The 21267-nt window shown below is 38.5% G+C and overlaps 1 protein-coding gene and 1 pseudogene across 1 annotated transcript in view; one reads left to right on the top strand and one right to left on the bottom strand.

Annotated features, from left to right (window-relative positions):
- The window catches only part of SP1 (Sp1 transcription factor), a 36733-nt gene that overhangs the window by 1796 nt on the left and 13670 nt on the right, over nucleotides 1–21267 (bottom strand). Inside the window, exons 4-5 of the mRNA XM_023257111.2 lie at nucleotides 3256–3424; nucleotides 239–438 (exon numbers count right to left, since the gene is read on the bottom strand). Of these exons, the coding sequence (XP_023112879.1) occupies nucleotides 239–438; nucleotides 3256–3424 (369 nt within the window). The remainder of the gene's footprint in view (nucleotides 1–238; nucleotides 439–3255; nucleotides 3425–21267) is intronic.
- On the top strand, nucleotides 18052–19744 carry LOC111561365 (annotated as a pseudogene).

The following is a 21267-nucleotide window of genomic DNA, read 5'->3' as shown; positions in this document are numbered from 1 at the left end:
AACAGGTAAAGGTCAAGCAGTACTCAGAAAGGAAGGAACATAGCAAAAAATAAGGCAGAAAATCCCACTGAAAACCTAACTTCTTCCTTCTTTAACGTTTTCCAGATTAACTCTAATTCCATTTATGATCCACACATTCACTTTCAAACTAAGCTGTTCAGAAATTTTAGTTATTTCATAGATATATTTTGTGTCTTTCTATTCTGATCTATTACTATTTCTCTGGGCTACTACTCACCTGTGTGTGTGCGTTTGTGTCTCTGTAGCTCATCTGAACGTGTAAAGCGCTTCCCACAGTATGACCAAGTACACATGAATGGCCTCTCGCCTGTATGCCAGCGCAAGTGTGCCCGTAGGTGTGAGGTCTTGCCATATACTTTCCCACAGCCTTGGATGTGGCAAATGTGCTGTTTCTTTTTGCCAGGATCCCCAGAGCCCCTGAAAATAAGAACACAACTATTCATCATGCACTCCGGAGAGAAAAATTAAAGAATCCCAGTGTCAACAGGTTATTACCTGACGCCCTCAAAAACTAACCCAAATTTTTATTTTAAAAAAAGGCTTCTTGGGGCGCCTGGGTTAAGTGCCCAGTCGGTTAAGTGTCTGATTCTTGGTTTCGACTCAGGTCATGCTCTCATGGTTTTGTGAGTTCGAGTCCCAAGTCATGATTTCATGGTTTGTGGGATTTAGCCCTGTGCACTGTCAGGACAGAGCCTCCTTGGGATTCTCTCCCTCTCTCTGCCCCTCCCCTACTTATGCACGCTCTCTCAAAATAAAAAAACTTAAAAAGAAAAAAGGAAAAAAAAAGGTTTCTCTTTAGTATCAAAGGAAAAACCTTTGGTTGATTCTGAGTCTTAATACTCAAAATTCAAGTTTTAAGTTTCCTTTCTACTGGATATTTACTCTTCCCTGTTTTTTATTCCTTAATCAGTTTTGATGTTTGATGTTTGTGGGTGACTTGGAAAGTCTGTAAGGCATTTTCCTGTATTTTTCAGGAAGTTTAAGTCTCAATACAAGCATTTTCCATGGGAACTACTGTGAACATGGTGATATTTTTGGCTGGGAACTTACTTAAGGAGCAAAGCACCTAGTGGAAAACTTTAAAGAAAATATAGTAGTTTACAACTATATTTTAAATTTTTTTTTTCAACGTTTATTTATTTTTGGGACAGAGAGAGACAGAGCATGAACGGGGGAGGGTCAGAGAGAGAGGGAGACACAGAATCGGAAACAGGCTCCAGGCTCTGAGCCATCAGCCCAGAGCCCGACGCGGGGCTCGAACTCACGGACCGCGAGATCGTGACCTGGCTGAAGTCGGACGCTTAACCGACTGCGCCACCCAGGTGCCCCAATAGTTTACAACTATAAACTTATCTCCTAAAATAAAGCTCAAGAGCCAAATGGTAAATATTAAAAGCTGGAAAGCTAGAGCACTATCAGGGACTTCAGTGGGAGAGAAAGATGGGCTGTATAAAAGTTAAAACAGGGGGAAAAAAATCCTAACTAATTCAAGGTATATTTTAAAAAATGCATAACATATATACATATATATACACATACACATATATATATGTATGCATGTATATATATGTATATACATACACACATACATACATATACACACACCCACACACCTAATATGAAGCAGTTCCTAAGCTTCTCTCAGCAATCAGTTCTGAAATGTTTTTGCCAAACCAATTTGTTCCATGTGTGATCCATTAGTGGGCATTGGGGAGATTTCCAGGAGGGACTTTTCTTGGGTTTTAACAGCACATATTAGCAGAGGGGAAAAAACCATAACGGAAATGAAATCACATGTAGGTAGAAATCAGAGAACTTACTTCAAAAATTTAAATCCACTTTAAGCTTTGTTAGAAGGAAACTACTGTACTCAGTGCTTATTTTTTTCTTCTAAAGATTTTATTATTTTTAAGAAATCTCTACACCCAATGTGGGGCTTGAACTTAGAATCCCAAGATCAAGAGTCACACACTGCACTGACTGAGCCAGCCAGGCACCCTCAGTGTGCTTCTGATGCAGGTTTTTCCTGTAACATATGGTTAACCTACAAAGAACTCAAATTATTTTTGGTTTTGGTGCTTTTCTCATTTTTGTATTTATTTATTATTTTAAATGTTTGAGAGAGAAAGAGAGAGCGCGCGAGCTTGCACCACACAGGGGAGGAGCAGGGCGGGGGATGGAGGATCTGAAGCAGGCTCCGTGCTGATAGCAGACAGCCCCATGAGGGGCTCGAACCCACAAACCATGAGATCACAACCTGAGCCAAAGTTGGACACCTAACCGACTGAGCCACTCAAGGTGCCCATTTTTGTATTTATTTTTGAGACCTAAGCTTAACAGATTTTTAAGGTGTTAAGATTTTTTAAGGCATTAAAAAATCTATATGACTTTCTATTTTTTTTCAAAAGCAATGAATTGTAGAAAAAGAATAGAACTTGGTACTCTCCAGAAATAATACTGAATAAAATAGAATATTCTACTAATGAGAAAAATTTGTCAGAACTTTGCTCTGCAGGACATATTAGGTTCCATGATGGAAGAATTTTCTTTTCTTTTAAAAAAAAAATTTTTTTTTAATGTTTTTATTTATTCTTGAGAGAGAGAGACAGAGTGTGAGCGGGGAGGGGCAGAGAGAGGGAGACAGTGAATCTGAAGCAGGCACCAGGCTCTGAGCTGTCAGCACAGAACCCGATGCAGGACTCGAACTCACAAGCTGTGAGATCATGACCTGAGCCGAGGTCAGAAGCTTAACCGACTGAACCATCCAGGAGCCCGTGGAAGAATTTTCTAACTGGAGTAGTATTTTTTGTCTGTTTTGAAGGAAAAGAAGACTCAGAAAACCCTTATGACTCTCACATAGCCACTATAAAAAAATCATTACAGTAGGTATGTTTCTTTTTCTTTGCAAGACTATTTTACAAGCAACTTTGTTAAAACCATCTCAAAACAGACATATGGTAACAATCATCAGACCAGTTGGCTGCATCTGATTACCTTATCTCTGGAGAAAGCAGGCACCTATTAAGGCCCCAGGTCTTAGAGTAGATGAAAGGCTCAGAGCTGGAACTAAAATCCTATAATATAACCCAATCAAATGTATTGTACTCTCTATCTCTGGTCCCTCTGCAACACTGCCAAGTCTTAAATGTTAAAAAATTAACCCTCCTCTGCTTACCTCCAAATCCATTCATTTTTCTCCTTTATACCCTTAAGACACTGGCTGGGTCAACTTACCTTCCTTCACTATCTTTACAATAGGGGCAGGTGCATGCTTCACGCCGGGTCCTCCGACCAGCCTGGGGTTGCGGATCTGGGCTGTTTTCTCCTTCTTCTCCACCTGCTGTGTCATCATGTATTCCATCACCACCAGCTCCGTGGAGGCCAAGCTGAGCTCCATGATCACCTGAAATTAAGAGAGCAAAAGGGTTAAGGTGAAGTAAGGGAGGTCATCAAGTTGCAGTTATTTCAGTGACACTTTACATTTACAGCACCATTTCTTCAAAGCTTTGAAGCCACATTTACTAATATTGCCATCCATTCTTGAAATCTCAAAAACCATCATTGAAAATACAAAGAGCTAGCAAATATATAAAAACATGATCGTCATTTAATTTTTTAAAAATATTTTAAGTAATCTCTATACCCAATGTGGGGCTCGAACTTACAACTCTGAGATAAAGAGCTGCATGCACCCAGGGGTGCCTGGGTGGCTCAGTTGGTTAAATGTCCAACTTTGGCTCAGGTCATGATCTCACAGTTCACGGGTTCAATCCCCGCATCAGGCTGTGTGCTGAACACTTGCTCAGAGCCTGGAGTCTGCTTCAGATTCTGTGTCTCCTTCTCTCTTTGCCCCTCCTCTGCTCACACTCTGTCTCACTCTGTCTCTCAAAAATAAATAAGTGTAAAGAAAAAAAAAAAAAAGAAAAAAGAGTTGCATGCTCCATCAACTGAGCCAGCCAGGTACCCCATTCTCATTTGATTTTTAAAATGCAATTCTATGTATAGTGGACTTTTGTAATTTTTCACCTATCAGATCACAAAAAGTTAAAACTCTAATAATGCACAGAATTAGCAAGGATATGGGGAAACAGGCATTTTTATACATAGGTGATGATAAATCAGTACATTTTGAAGGCCAATTTGGCAATTTTTGTTAATATTTATTTTGAGAGAGAGAGTGCGAGCGGGGGACAGGAGCAGACGGAGAGAAAGAATCTTTCAGGGATTCTAAGCCAAAATCAAGAGTGGGTGACTCAACCGACTGAGCCACTCAGGCACCCTCGAGCATGTGACTCTTGATCTCAAGGTGATTATTTCAAGCCCCATGTTGGGCACAGAGTTTATTTTAAAAAATAAAATGACATTAAAAAAATTTTTAAATATACATCTTCAAAGTAATTCCACTTTGAATCAACAATGTCCTATGGATATACTCCTGAGTATACAAAAATATGTGATGATTTTTTTAAGAAAGTTTGAGAGCGAGACAGAGAGAGAGAGCGCGCGCACACGCGCTTGAGAATGAATCCCAAACAGCCTCCACGCTGTCAGCACAGAGCCTGACATGGGGCTCAAACTCACCAACTGAAAGATGACCTGAACTGAAATCGAGTCAGACACCTAACTGAGCCACTCAGGCGCAGCGACGATAATGTTTTCTATAGCTTTGTAACAACAAAAAACTAGAAACATGAGGTCATGATCTCATGGTTCAAGTCCCATGTGGGGCTCTGCACTGGCAGTGTAGAGCTTGCTTGGGATTCTCAGTCTCTCTCTCTCTCTGCTCCCCTGCTTGCATGTGTGTCTGCGAATGTGCACGCTCGCGCACTCTCTCGCTCGCTCTCTCTCTCTCTCTCTGTCTCTAAGTAAATAAACATTTAAAAAAAGAAACAACATTACAAATCTCAGTGCTTGGTTTTACTTCTGCACCTAACCTCCACTTTTTTCAGCTCATCAACATAATTTTGTTACAATGCCTAATAATAAGCTCTCCTGGTGCTTTCCTTCTCATTGCACCACTTCTAAGCATCAACCTATGGCATTAAAATAAATTGTAGTGTTCTGAGATGTTCATGATTTTGGCAGAACTTAACAGGAAGGACTGGAGTACAAGGTTAAGAACAGGTTTTGGAGTAGGACAGATGTAGATATGTGACCGTTCGTTAGTTATCAGTTTCTCCCTCAGTAAAACTGGGATGAAACATTATCAATCTCATAAAGTTGTGAAAAATAATACATGTAAGGTGTTTAGCACAGTATCTGTCACATAACAAACATTTAACACACTGTAGCTAATATTATTAGGAAAATATCTGTGGGAAAACAACTGTGAGAAATCATGGAATAAGATATATACCACTATTTTATTTAATCAATTTCCCTTAAAAACTATATATGAAACTGAGGAGAAACTCCCTGTGATGGGGATGGATAATTTCTCCTCTTGAAATAAGCCCAAAAAGCTCAGCAGGTAAGACAGAATGCTAGTTAATATCACCAGTAGTTACCTACCAAAAATTACCTTCAGAAGAGATATTTATGAACCTGTAGATTCAGCTATCTACAATGGGTCTTTAGAAACAAAATAAGCAAAACCATGATCCATACAAGCAAATCATCTTTGATCTACTTTCCAAATTAATCTAACTCCATTAAAATCAGAGAAGCAATTCATTAAACCCCAAAGTTCTCCACTGTCACAATCAAGTAGAAAGAAGCAAACTTTTCTCCATTTTACTGAGACACAAGCCTAACATCCAGGACATGGCATGATTCAGTAAAAAGGGAAACAAAGAAATACGTAGATACTAGGACTCTGTAAAACCGTATCTCTAAGCCTCTATCAAATTCTTACAAAATGGACAGTCAAGGAGCGCCTGGGTGGCTCAGTCGGTTAAGCGTCCGGCTTAGGCTCAGGTCGTGATCTCGCGGTGAGTTCAAGCCCAGCATCAGGCTCTGTGCTGACAGCTCAGAGCCTGGAGCCTGCTTCGGATTCTGTCTCCCTCTCTCTCTGCCCCTCCCCCGCTCATGCTCTGTCTCTCAAAAATAAATAAACATTTAAAAAAAATTTAAAAACAAAATGGACAGTCAAAACTAATATCCTCCTTGACCCCTGCTATGACTGCAAAGGATTTTTTTTAATATGAAACTGGAAATGGGGTTAAATGAGTTTCATTTAACTTTAAAAAGGGATGAAATACTAACAAAGCATCAGCATCAGACCAGAGTCTGTTTCCAGCCTCTTTTAATAACAGTTTTAGAAAAAGAACAGTTTTATCTTAGAATGTGGCATCAGTTAAGCAATGAAATAAATTAAAGATTTTCCTTTCCATGATGAAAATAACAAGTAAACCAAAGGCACAGTTTAATGACAGTCTTGTCCAACCCAGGGCTGCCTCTAGCATCAGTTATTGTAATAGCTGTGGCAGTTAACACACTTTTTCAGTTTCTTCAAAGGGAAGAAGTGTGCTGAAGTCATGAACTTTTAAGAAGACCACCATGACAAGTCAAATAACTTATTCTTCTCTGATAAAAGACCCGGGCAATACTAAAATAAGAAACTCCTCAATAATTTTCAAAAGGGTAGTTCCCACACCCTTCTCTATTTACCTGGTCTCTGGAATTATTTGGAGAACACGGTCTTCTTTAATTCAGTAAGTATTAACACAGTATGACTGATTTTCAAAACTATACCTATATTAAGCATACAATGAGTTTTCTGAACGTTTCATTTTACACAATAGATTTAATCTAAAGAATCAAATCTCAGTCCAGGAAGTGTTTGTGTGTTCAGCCACATTCAAGCACAATATAGGTAACACATCATCTAAGCGGTAGGAACATCCAGAATATAGCTCTAAATCAAGAAATAAAAGCATCTTTAGTAACAGAAATAGTAATTCATAATACATTGTACTTTATTTTTCAAAATAATAATTTTATTAATCTGGTTTCCCAGTCCAAGCAAATCAGAAAAAGGAAGAGAAGGACTGTACTTTTTAATGACACAAAAGCTGACAATTGGGAGTGATAAAATGTAAAAATTTTACATTTTTACAAAACATTTACAAAAAAATTCATATAGATGGCCTCCAAATTCATCTCTACATTGACTACTTAGTTATGCTTGAGATACAATTTAACATAAGAGACAAAATTAATGCTTGATTCTGTCAATTACTAGTTTGCATAACAATTAGATTTCCTAGAATCCTTGCAAAGTGACAAGATGACTTTTTTCCTTTCCTTTTTTTTTTTAATTTTTTTTAACGTTTATTTATTTTGAGACAGAGAGAGACAGAGCATGAACAGGGGAGGGGCATAGAGAAAGGGAGACACAGAATCTGAAACAGGCTCCGGGCTCTGAGCTGTCAGCACAGAGCCCGACGCGGGGCTCGAACTCACGGACCGTGAGATCATGACCTGAGCCGAAGTCGGACACTTAACCGACCGAGCCACCCAGACGCCCCTTCCTTTTCTTAAAAATTCAAGTTTATTGGGGTGCCTGGCTGGCTCAGTCAAAAGAGCATGTTACTCTTGAGCTCAGGGTCATGAGTTTGAACCTCACGTTGGGGGAGAGATTACTTAATAAACTTTAAAATAAATCAAGTTTACAACTCTGAGCACAAGATCCTGAGATCAAGAGTCAGATGCTCTACTGACTGAGCCAGCCAGGCACCCCTAATGTGAATTTATACTTTCTCTCATAACTTCTACCTTAAATTCTTTTAACTCATGTTTTAAAATGTTTATTGAGAGAGCACGCGCGCATGAGAGGGGGATGTGCAGAGAGAGAAGGGAACAGAGGATCTGAAGCAGGTTCCTCACTGAGCACAGACTCTCATGTGGGGCTCAAACTCACAAACTGCAAGATCATGACCTGAGCCGAAGTCAGAGGCTTAACTGACTGAGCCACCCAAGGTACCCTACAGTTCATTATAGATAATAAGGTTTCACTATAGAGTTTTCGGTTTTGCTATCTTAGTTTCTGTAGCTATTATAATTTTTGTTTTGGAACTATTTTGGACTTACAGAGACACTATAAAGATAATTCAGAAAGTTCTTACACATTCTTCAATGAGCTTCCCTTAATAATCTTATATAACCAAGGTACATTTGTCAAAACTAATTAAGTGATACAATACTAGTAAATAACAACAGGCTTTATCTGGATTTCATCAGTTTTTCCACTAATGTCTTTACTCTCTTCCAGAATCCCATCCAGGATACTACACTGCATTGAGTTGCCAGGTCTCCTTAGGCTCCTCAGATCTATGTGTCTCTGCCTTTCATGACCTTGACAGTTTTTAAGAATATTGGTTGGTATTTTGTAGAATATCTCATAATTTGAATTTTTTTTTGGGGGGGGGGTTCTCATTAGACTAGACTTATGTGTTTTGCAGAAGAATATCATATCAGGGCAATACATTCTCATCACACCACATTAGGAGATATGCAAGCTCAACATACTGTTTTTAGAAGGGAGATTCAGGAAAATTAAAAAAAGGGGGGGGGGGAGGAAGAAGGAAAAAGACAACTACCACTATTTCCCCACAATTTTCAGTATGTCATATTTTGAAAAGTTTTGAAATAAAGATTCAGTCTTTTAAAGTAATTACTTAGGGGGCATCTTGCTGGCTCAGTTGGGAGAGCACGCGACTCAATCTCAGGAGTTATGAGTTCCAGTTGCACATTCACCATAGAGATTATTTTTAAAAATAAATAGGGGCACCTGGGTGGCTCAGTTGGTTGAGCATCTGATTTGACTTCAGCTCAGGTCATGATAAGCCTGGAGCCTGCTTCGGATTCTATATCTCCCTCTCTCTCTGCACCTCCCCAGCCTATACTCACACTCTCTCTCTCTCTCTCCCAAAAAATAAACATTAAAAATTTTTTAAATAAGTACAGGGGTGCCTTGGTGGCTTGGCTGGTTAAGTGTCCAACTCTTGATTTCGGCTCAGGTCATGATCTTATGGTTTGTGGGACTGAGCCTTGCATTGGGCTCTGCATTATCAGCGTGGAACCTGCTTGGGATTCTCTCTCCCCTACTCTCTGCCACTCCCCCGCTTGCATGCTCTCTTTCTCTCAAAATAAATAAACACACTTACAAAAAATTAAATACATACATACATACATAATTATTTAAGTGGATTCTCTATTTGTGGTTGTTTCAGTGGTATGTGTACGCATGTGCATTAGGCTATGGGGCTCAAAAGTAGATACTACCACGTTTCCAGTTTTCATTCACTCCTTCTTCCTGCCCAAAAGCCACGTGATTTTTTTTTCAGGTTAACACTGTGCCAGGTTAAAAATATTCCCCTTCTCAGATACCCCTGCAGATGAGAAGTAGTCAAGTGACAAGGTCTTGGCCAATTAGGTGTAAAACAAAATTGCTGGGTAAGGCTTCCAGCTCTTTTTTTTTTTTTTTTTTTTAAGTTTATCCATGTATTTTGAGAGAGAGAGTGTGCGTACAAGAGGGGCAGAGAAAGAGGGAGAGAGAGAATCCCAAGCAGGCTCCACGTTATCAGAGCAGAGTCTGACATAGGGCTTGATCTCAACCATGAACCATGAGATCATGACCTCAGCTGAAATCAAGAGTTGGATACTTAAATGACTGAGCCATCCACGCCATCCCAGGAAAGCTCTTTAAATGGGAACAACTAAGCTTGTTTCCTCCTTTATCAAGCTTCACTTTTTCCTCCTTTATCCTGTCTGGAAAGAAGTGACAATGCCCAAAGCTAGTGCAGCTGCCTTACAAGCATGGCAACTGTCTCACCTTCAGGCAAAAGTAAACATGACCAGGGTTCCCTGAGTTGCCGCAAGAACTTTGGACTCACTACCTTCAGACTTCATGTTACATAAAAATAAGCCCCTACCTAGTTAAGTCATAATAGGTTTCCTGGTATATCCAGCTAAATATACGTTCCCTAACTATAAAAAAAAAAAAAAAAAAAAAGAAATTATGTATGTATATAATATATATAATAATATATATGGGTTTTTTTCTTTTTTTTAAATAAGTCATAACTCTGCTGGGCCCATTAATTTTTCTTGACTATATGGTCTACACCTCAGTATGTCCTACAAGTATTTTGTGTCACTATTTTTTGTGTCAAATTGGTAAGAGCCTTTTTTTTTGTCCAGCTCCCAGAACTATAAGTGGGTACACATCTAACAAAAAATTCTAATTAATTTATATTAAATTAGACCACACAAGAATAGAGAACAGACACCAGAAACTTACTTCCTCCTGAGACAGAACATAAGCCCTTGCTAATTCATTAGTAACTTGTGCTCGATACAAATCCATATACCTTGCTTCTAAACTCATTTTTTCCATGGGCACCTGGATGACTTAGTGAGTTAAACATCAAACTCTTGATTTTGGCTCAAGTCATGATCCCAGAATCGAGGGATCAAGCTTGGGCTCTGCACTGAGCATGGAGCTTGTTTGGGATTCTCTCACTCTTTTCCCCTGCCCCTCGCCCCAGCTCACATGCCCTCTCTCAAAAAGGAAAAAAAAGTTTGAAATTCATTTTTTCCACATTAATTCTTTCCTGATTATAGAATTACTACAGCATATTATACTCTCTCTCTCTCTCTCTCTCTCTCTCTCTCTCTCTCACACACACACACACACACACACACACACACACACACACACACAATTTACAGACTTTACTATATATAAACTTCCTTTAGGACTTATCCCTATAGTATCCTATCCCATGTGGACTCCCTAAGAGTAGACTATAGAAATGTTTATCAATTATTTACTGTCTATTGTTCCAAGTACTATACTAAGCTCTGGGGATTCAAACAAATAGTTCTCCCTGTGAAGAGCTTGTAGTTCTCTAGAGAAGAGAGAAACCGGTAATTTCAAAATAGTAACATAAATGTTATAGTAAAAGCCATTCCAAGGATGTTCTGGTATTGAAAAGGGTAAATTCCCCATTCTGGAACTTCAGAGAAGGCTTACTTCCCAGAGGAGCTGATATTTGGGCCAAACTCTAAAGAATGCATAGGAGTTAGCCAGGTGAAAAATGTTGGCAAGGGAGGGGTTCCCAAGTAGAGGGAACACTACGAGTAGAGTGAAGGAATGAAGAGGAGTGGAATATGGTGTAGAATGATGGCTGAGTAAAGGGAGAAGATGGATATGGAGAGATGAACTTCAAAACAGATGACATCATCAGATCCAAGACAGATATTCAAATGACTGAGTTTTTGAAGTTATGGTAGAGAGAGCATGGAGAGGTAAGCACTTTCATACAACTCCCAGCAGCATGAGTGCACAAAAGGATTTAGCAGGGAATCAGCATGGTGTGTGTACATAGGGCATTATGGCCCAGTGTACATCAAGTTTTTAAAATCTAACTAATCTTTATATTTTTTTTAATGTTAATTTATTTCTGAGAGAGACAGAGAGAGTGGGAGCGGGGGAGGGGCAGAGAGAGGGGAGACACAGAATCTGACGCAGGCTCCAGACTCTGAACTGTCAGGAGAGAGCCTGATGCAGGGCATGAACCCACAAACCGTGAGATCATGACCTGAACTGAAGTCGGACACTTAACCAGCTGAGCTACCCAGGTGCCCCATTACCTTTTTTTAATGTTTATTTATTTTTGAGAAAGAGAGCACGTGCCCCTGACTTATTTTTTAACCCAGTAAGTATAAGTCTAGGAATAAGGACACATGCCAGATACTGTATTAAGCTCTGGAGATAGTCAGATATAATCCTGGCCATTATAAAGCTTCTATCTTACTGGGAAGATATAAAATAAAATCAACTATAATATCTGCCCTATAATTTATAAAATAAAGTACTAATAAAATGCTCTAAGTATCATAAGAATTGGGAGGGGGAGTATTAGAAGAAAAAAAGTGAAATATTATGGGCTATCCCATTAGATAATGGTGGAAGATAATAAATGTCTAAAGTAGGGCTGTGGTTCCAATGAAGAGAAAGGCACAGATAATATTTAGGAGTGGGGTGCTTTGGGTGGCTCAGTCAGTTGAGCGTCTGACTTCGGCTCAGGTCACGATCTCCCGGTCTGTGGGTTCGAGCCCCGCGTCCAGCTCTGTGTTGACAGCTTGGAGCCTGGAGCCTGCTTCGGGTTCTGTGTCTCCCTCTCTCTCTCTGCCCCTCTCCCACTCATGCTGCGTCTCTCCCTCTCTCAAAAATAAACATTAAGGGGCGCCTGGGTGGCTCAGTCGGTTAAGCATCCGACTTCGGTTCAGGTCATGATCTCACAGTTCGTGAGTTCGAGCCCTGCGTCGGGCTCTGTGCTGACAGCTCAGAGCCTGGGGCCTGCTTCACATTCTGTGTCTCCCTCTCTCTCTGCCCCTTCCCTGCTCATGCTGTGTCTCTGTCTCAAAAATAAATTAACATTAAAGAAAAAAAATTTTTTTAATAAATAAATAAACATTAAGATGGGATGCCTGGATGGCTCAGTTGGTTGAGCGTCCGACCTTGGCCTAGATCATGATCTCGCTGTTTCAGAGTTTGAGCCCCATGTCAGGCTCTGTGCTGACAGCTCAGAGCCTGGAGCCTGTTTCAGATTCTGTATCTCCCTCTCTCTCTGCCACTCCCCAACTCATGCTCTGTCTCTCTCTCTCAAAAATAAACATGAAAAAAATAAATAAGCATAAAAAATTTTTTTTTAAATAAATATTTAGGAGTAAAAACAGTCAGGATTTAACAACTCAATACAGGGAACTTCAAAGTTTCTGGGAGATAAATGAAACAGCAAGACTGCACGGGATATGAACAAAAGAGAGGCAATAAATACAGTAGTGTCCCCTTATCTGCAGATTCTCTTTCTGCAGTTTCAGTTACCCACAGTCAATCACAGTTGGAGGCCGATGATCCTCCTGACATTATTGTGAGAAGGTCAACTACAGCCTAATGCTATGTCACAATGCCTACATCATTCACTTCATCTTATCACATAGACATTTTGTCATCTTACAGCATCACAGAAAAGGTGAGTAAAGTACAATAATATATATTCTTTACAGTAAGATATTTTGAGAGAGAAACCACATTCACATAACTTTTATTATATATTATTGTAACTGCTATTTTATTATTAGTTGTTAACCACTTGTAGTGCCTAATTTATAAACTTTATCATAGATATGCACATATAGGAAAAAACAATTTATAAACAATTTATAAACAATTTATAAAAAAAATTTATAAATCATAGATATGCACATATAGGAAAAAACATAGAATATATAAGATTCAGTACTATCCACAGTTTCATACATCAACTAGAGGATGACAGTATCCCCAACAGATAAGGTAAGGCTGTTGTATTTTTAAGAACTTTCAAACACACAAAGGAACTCATTAAAACTGGGGCGCCTGAGTGGCTCTCAGTTAAGTATCCAACTTCAGTTCAGGTCATGATCTCACAGTCCATGACTTTGAGCTCTGCATCGGGCTCTCTGCTATCAACACAGAGCCTGCTTCAGATCTTCTGTCCCCCTCTCGCTCTGTGCCCCTCCCCAACTCACACACACACTCAAAAATAAACAAACATTAAAAATAAATATTTAAAAAAATTTGAGGGGCATCTGGATGGCTAAGTTGGTTAAGCATCTAACTGCACCTCAGGTCATGATCTCACAATTCATGAGTTCGAGCCCCACTGACAGCAGAGAGCCCACCTCAGGTCTCCCGCTCTCTCTCTGCCCCTCCCCCACTTGCATGCATGTGCGCGCACTACGGCACATGTACGCTCTCTCTCAAAAATAATAAAAGCACACTAAAAAAAAATTGGAATCTAATCCAGTAGCTCCACTCCTAAGTATGTAACAAAAAGAAATAAAAACATTATGTCCCTACAAAAACTTGTACACAAATGTTCATTAACAGCATTATTCATAATGTCAAAAAGCAAAAACAACCCAACTGTGTCAATTTGATAAATAGATAAACAAAATGTGTTATATCCACACAATGAAATACTACTTGGCAATAAAAAACAATGAAATACTGATACATACTACAACATAGATGAACCTTGCAAACGTTATGCTAACGAGAGAAGTCAGTCCCAAAAGACTACATATTACATGTTGCATGATTCCATTTATATGAAATGTCCAGCTGGCAAATCCATAGAGCCTGCAAGTAGTGGTTGACTTGGACTGGGAATGACAAGTGAGAACAGAGAAGGACAGCTAATGAACCACATGGTATTTCTTTTTAGGGTGATGAAAATGTTCTCAAACAGATTCTGGTGGTAGTTGCACAACTGGGTGAATATACTAAAATCTACTGAAATGTACACTAAAAAATTTTTTTAATTAAAAAAAATAAAAAAAATCTTTTAATAAAAAAAATTTAAATGTTTAATTTTGAGAGGGAGACATAGCATGAGTGGGAGAGGGGCAAAGACAGGGAGACACAGAATCTGACGCAGGCTCCAAGCTCTGACAGGGCTAGAACTCACTAACCGTCAGATCATGACCTGAGCCAAAGTTGGACGTGTAACCAACTGAGCCACCCAGGTGCCCCCTGAACTGTACATTTTAAATGGGTGAATTATATGGTATAGGAGTTATAGCTCAGTTAAGATGCTTTAAAGAAGAGTCACCTAGGTGGCTCAGTTGGTTAAGTGTCCGACTGTGGATTTCGGCTCCGGTCATGATCTCTCAGGTTCGTGAGTTCAAGCACCATGTTGGACTCTGCGCTGGCAGTGCGGAACCTGCTTGAGATTTTCTCTCTCTCCTTCTCTCTCTGCCCCTCCCCTGCTCATGCTCTCTCTCAAAATAAGTAAATAAAAAAAATTAAATACATTCAAATTTAAATAAAGTAGAAGAAAACACACCAAAATTGGTGACTGTGATGGGGAGTAGTTATTAGTTTTTTCTCCTTTCAATTTCACTTATTTTCTGTAATATAATTATATAACTTTTATCATTAAAAACACCTACACAGCAAAAAACTAAATTAAAAAAAAATCAGCCTGTGCATCTCACCCTTTTATTATTAACCGTGTTTTATAGATTTAACAACTGATTCTTCACATCTCAGTAAATGGGTAGTTTTCTTGAAGTATGGAGCAATCTGCACAATGATGTCAAAGGTTCTTACCAGTAGGTGTCACTATAACTAAATGATGGAGGAGTTTTTAAAGTCCACCCTCCCAGCAAAGAGGCTTAGGGGGGCAAAAAAAGGGAAAAGCAATCCACAAATTTTAACTGGGATCACTTGAGGAATTATAATTCAGAGGTCTCTCCATCAAAACTAGATTCTTTTTTCCAGCTTTGGTTATGTTTCTTTCTTTTTTTAAATTTTTAACATTTATTTATTTTTGAGACAGAGCGGTGAGTGCGGAGGGGCAGAGTGAGAAGGAGACACATAATCCGAAGCAGGCTCCAGGTCCTGAGCTGTCAGTGCAGGGCCTGATGCAGGGGTCGAACTCTTGAACGGTAAGATCATGACCTGACCCGAGGTCGGAAGCTTAACCCACTGAGCCACCCAGGCGCCCCAGTAATGCTTCTTTACTAAACACTGTAGTTTTATGTTACCCAACATGAATTCAAAAGTACAGATATCCCTATTTTTTGTGTCCAAAAAATAAAGATCTCAAAATTTGATTATTAGCAACATACTGAAATTCTCCTACTAAATCCCAAGACTTTCACCTACTTCCCACCTTTATCAACATCATTCCACAATGAAAACTGTTTTTCAAGAAAGAGAAAATAAATAAGAATGGTCACATCTTTCCCCCCAACTCTCAGCACAGTGATAGTTTCCTGGAGAAGGGGTCTCACTTTAACATCCCTCCCAAACTAGCTGTAATTACTATTATTATTCAAACTGGTATGATTTATTTAAATCATTTAATTTAATGATATAATAATTTGTAATTTATTTAAACACACACACAGAGGAAAGCTGTGGGAGAAGGATATAAAGATTAAGAGAATATAGTCATTTGGTTCAGTTTATTAAGAGCAAGAAAGTGATGAACAGGAGAATAATAAAATTAATTTTGGACTTAATTCATGCTTCCACTTTCCTGATTAAAGGAAAGATGAGGCAGTTCTTTCTGCCCACAGGTCCTATCCCCATGCTTAATAAAACCACTTTTTCTGCACCAAAAAAATAAAGGAGAGATAAGCATATCTTCTCCTCTCTTGTTGGTTTTTAAATCAGGTTTTTTTTTTTTTAAGTTTTTATTTTGAGACACACACACACACACACACACAGACGAGGGGCAGAAAGAGAGAGGGAGTGAGAGAATCCCAAGCAGGCTCCACACAGCACAGAGCCCAATATAGGGCTCCATCCTGCAAACTATGAGATCATGACCTAAGTAAGCTGAACTCAAGAGTCAGATGCATGGGGGCGCCTGGCTGGCTCAGCTGGTTAAGTGTCCAACTTCAGTTCAGGTCATGATCTCATAGTTTGTGGGTTCGAGCCCCATGTCAAGCTCTGTGTTGACAGCCTAGAGCCTGTTTCAGATTCTGTGTCTCCCTCTCTCTCTGCCCTTCCCCTGCTCAATGCGCTGCCTGTCTCTCAAAAATGAATAAACATTAAAAACAAGTTGGAAAAAAAAAAAAGTCAGATGCTTAACCGACTGAGCCACCCAGGTGCCCTAAATCAAGATTGTTTTCACTGACAGTTGGACTGTTCATATCCATTAACTGATATTTTTAAATTACCGGGAGGCTCTGATGATTAAAATTAACAAGGACATTAAATACACTATTAATGCACTATAATGGTGCAGTTGGACAAACCTAGGTCTGAATCCTGGTTTCACCACTTACCAGCAGAGTAACCTCTCTGAGCCTTACTTTCCTCATCAGCAAAAAAGATATAATTATACTGGACTAATAAAATTAATGTAAAGCAGGTGCACCTGGATGGCTTTGTTGGTTAAGTGTCCAACTTCGGCTCAAGTCATTATCTCATGGTTCGTGGGTTCGAGCCCTACATCGGGCTCTGTGCTGACTCAGCAGGCTCAGAGACTGGAGCCTGCTTCAGATTCTGTGTCTCCCTCTCTCTGCCCCTCCCCTGCTCCCACTCTCTCTCTGTCTCAAAAATAAACATTAAAAAAATTTAATATAAAGCATACTTAGCATCGTTCCTGACACATAGGAGGCACTCAATAAATCACTGTATATTAAGAAAATAAAAGGGTTGAATAAAGTTTTTTTCCTCCCATCTATATGTGCACCCCTACTGCTCACGGTATGTTATTTTGAACTTAACTAGAAGAGTTATAATATCAAATTCAATCATCAGTGTTTTTTTTTTTCCTTGGGGGGAGAAAAAAGCTACGGGTTGGTTCTTCTCTAAAGGTTTTCAGTAAAGAAGAATCTACTGTGACTAATGTATTCTTCTCACATTCCTCCCCACAAAATAAGATTTATATTAATTAAAGTTTTTCTCGTGAAAAAAACTCAATCATCAGTATCTCTAAAACAGCACCAATAAAAGAATATTGTAAAACAAACAAAAAATAAAATGCACATTAATATTTTGCTTCTAACCACTGGATGTACCATTAAAAAAGGAAAATCATATCAAAGTCTTCAAATTATATTTGATTCCCATTAAAAGTAGTTTGGTGTTGATTAGTAATGCAGAAATAACCATTCTGAATACACAGTGTTGTCTTGAAAGGAGAAACAGTACAGATTAAACTTCACGTTTTCAGAAAACTTTCTGGATAAAATATAGTAATGAGATGCTATGTGATAATAAAACCATGAAAGCATGTTGAAGTAGAAATATACATAGGGAAGATAAGTTCTTTAAACTCAGGTATCCTAGAGACTCTCCCCTAAACAAGACCAGATTAATTTTGCTTGTAGGGCCTGAAGAAAAATGAATAGTAATAGTCATCTATCATGTTTTGTGATAAGATTTTTTAAATATAGTACTAATAAGAGTAACAGAAACCAAAAAAGGATATGGAAACATCCAAAATCCTACCATCCCATCAAATCATTGTCACTTTTCCATCTTTTCCCAATACTATTCACAGGCACAATACACTTTACCTATTTGTGGTAATAGTTACATTATACATAAAAGTCTGAAATAAAGAAGTAACTCTTCAGATCCACACCATTCTGAGATCCCTGCAGTGACCAAATACGCACCTACGTGCTGGGTACCTCTTAATGATAGAGCTCTTAAAGTTTATGCATGAGTAATGCCTGCAGTACAATTATATAATCTGATGTATTATAGTTAATATTTCAGCCGCTCCCTAAGCATAAACTCTACAGTCACTTTTTAATATGAGAACCAGACTTCATCTTGTCTTAATTTACCTAGATTACTAGATAAGTACTAAAAGCAAATATTCTCATTTATACCTAGTGTTGCAAAAACACACTGCTGCTTTAAACTGCCAATGACAGTATCACAAAAGAATGTGAGATAGAAATGCTACTCCATGAAAATATACAGGTGCTCATCTATGCATCTGTGTACTCCTTCTCTTATACTGGTTTCCTTCAACTTTCGCTTGATATGGCAATGGATAATTCAGACATATTTAATATATTTTAGGTTTTCTGTTCCTTTAATACTACGTAATGAATGAATCACCAATAAACTCCTAACGACTTATTCTAAGTACATTATGATTCAAAATGACAAAGCTGTATGCTCTATTATATTCTATATTTAAAACACAGAAAAATTTGAAACTACCTGAATATTTGACAAAAGAGAAATAAATTGTGGCAAATGACTTGATAGAATATGACACAGTAATTAAAAACCACCCCTTTAGAAAGAGATATAAAACAAGGATCCTTACTATTACAACTATTACTTAACAAGAATGAAGTATAAATACTAGAAAGGAGTAGGTAAAATTATTTGTGGGTCACAGGAGTATACCTAGAAATCCAAAGAAAATCACTAAAACTATTGGAAGCAGTAAGATTACAGTAAGCCATATGAAATCAATGCCCATAAGTCAATAGCTTTCCTATTTACAAATAAGAATCCGTAAGAAATAAAATGGAAGAGGGGTGACTGGATGCCTCAGTCGGTAGAGCATGCGACTCTTGATTTCATGGTTGTGGATATGAGCCTCGTATTGGGTGTAGAGATTACTTAAAAATAAAATCTTAAAGCTCTTCCCGTAAGCAGCCTGAGGGGATCTCTGAAAATGGTCCGCTATTCACTTAGCCCAGAGAACCCAACAAAATCATGCAAATCAAGAGGTTCAAATCTTCATGCTCGCTTAAAGAATACTGGTGAAACTACTCAGGCCATTAAGGACATGCATATCTGAAAAGGACCAAGCATCTGAAAGATGTCACTTTGCGGAAGCAATGTGTGCCATTCTGTCGCTACAATGGTGGAGTTGGTAGGTGTGCCCAAGGCCAAACAGTGGGGCTGGACACAATGTTGGTGGCCCAGAAAGAGTGCTGAATTTTTACTGCACATGCTTAAAAATGCAGAGAGTAATGCTGACCTTAAGGGTTTAGATGTAGATTTCCCTGGTCATTGAGCACATCCAGGTGAACAAAGTCCCCAAGATGCAGCACAGAACTTAACAGGGCTCAGGGTCAGATTAATCCATACATGAGCTCTCCCTGGCACATGGAGATGATCTTTACTGAAAAAGAGCAGATTGTTCCTAAACCAGAAGAGGAAGTTGCACAGAAGTAAAAAATATCCCAGAAGAAACTGGAAAAAAAAAAAAAAAAATTTACGGCCTGGAAGTAAATTCTGCATAAAATAAATGCAAATAAAAGTAAAAACCAGAAGGGGTGCCTGGGTGGTTCAGTGGGTTAAGCATCCAACTCTTGATTCCAGCTCAGATCACAATCTCACAGTTCATGAATTCGAGCCCCAAGTAGGGTTCTGCACTAACAGCATAGAGCCTGCTTGGTATTCTCTCTTCTCTCTCTCTCTCTGCCCCATCCCCCAACCCAAAATAAACAAACATTTAAAAAAAGTAAAAATGGAAAACAAATCTTAAAAATTAATTAATTAAAAAAAGGAAGAAAAGGTCCTATTCATAAGAGCAGCAAAAATTATAAAATGCTAAGCTTAACCAGCAAGAAATGTGTAGGACAAATAAGAAAATAATGAGAACATAATGAATCAATCAAAATAAAAATTCCCATCACTTCTCGGCTTTTTGGCTAAAATCAAATGTAAAATAAAAATCCCAGAAGGATTTATTTGGGGAACCTGACAAAATGTGTTAAATTCACCTGGAAGAATAAGTGACCAATCAGGAAAAATTTTTAAGTAGTAATGAGGGAAAATATTAAAGCTTTTATAAGATTTATTAAAACAAAGTACTAGGAAAAAAAATAAAAACAGGCAACTCAGAAAAGAAAAAAATGCAAATAATAAATGAAAATATATTTAATTCCCTAATACTCAAATAATGCTAATTAAAGCAAGAATCTTTTTCCCCTTCTTATTGGCAAAGACTGATAATAATGGGAATATAAATTGTTAGCTTTAGAAAATCAGTTTAACTGTAAATATCAAAATATTAAATGTATAAAACCTTTGACCCACTGATCCTTAGAATTTTTTTTAAGTAAGCTCCACAGCCAACGTGGGGTTTGAGCTCACAGCCCTGGGAGCAAGATCCACATGCTCTACCGACTGAGCCAGCCAAGTGCCCCTCTTAGAATTTTTTTTTAAATTGAGGTGAAATTCACATAGCATACCATTAACCATTAGCATACAATTAACCATTAGCCATTAGCATACAATTAACCATTTTAAAGTGTATGATTCAGTGGCATTTAGTACATTTACAATGCTGTGCAACCACTACCTCTCTATACTTTCAAAACTTTCAGCACCCCAGAAAAATACCCATACCTATTAAGTAATCATTCTCCATTTTCCCCTCACCCCATACCTTGGCAACCAGTGTCTACAAATTTTCCTATTCTAGATAGTTCATATAAACAGAATGTTAAAATATGTGACCTCTTCTCTCTGGCTTATTTCTTTTAACAGAATGTTTTGGGGCACCTGGGTGGCTCAGTCAGTTAAGCGTCTGACTTTGGCTCAGGTCATGATCTATCTCACGGTTCATGAAGTCAAGCTCCACATCAGGCTCTATGCTGACAGCCTGGAGCATGCTTGGGATTCTTTGTTTCCCTCTCTCTACCCCTCCCCCGGCACGTGCTCTGTCTCTTTCTCTCTCAAAAGTAAATAATAAACATTATTAAAAAAAACACCCACAACAGAATGTTTTCCAGGCTCACTCACATTGC

This window comes from Felis catus, chromosome B4 (genome assembly GCF_018350175.1).
Source record: "Felis catus isolate Fca126 chromosome B4, F.catus_Fca126_mat1.0, whole genome shotgun sequence".
Taxonomy (NCBI): domain Eukaryota; kingdom Metazoa; phylum Chordata; class Mammalia; order Carnivora; family Felidae; genus Felis; species Felis catus.
Note: the sequence above shows the minus strand (reverse complement) of the source record. Positions and strands in the feature narration are given on the sequence as shown.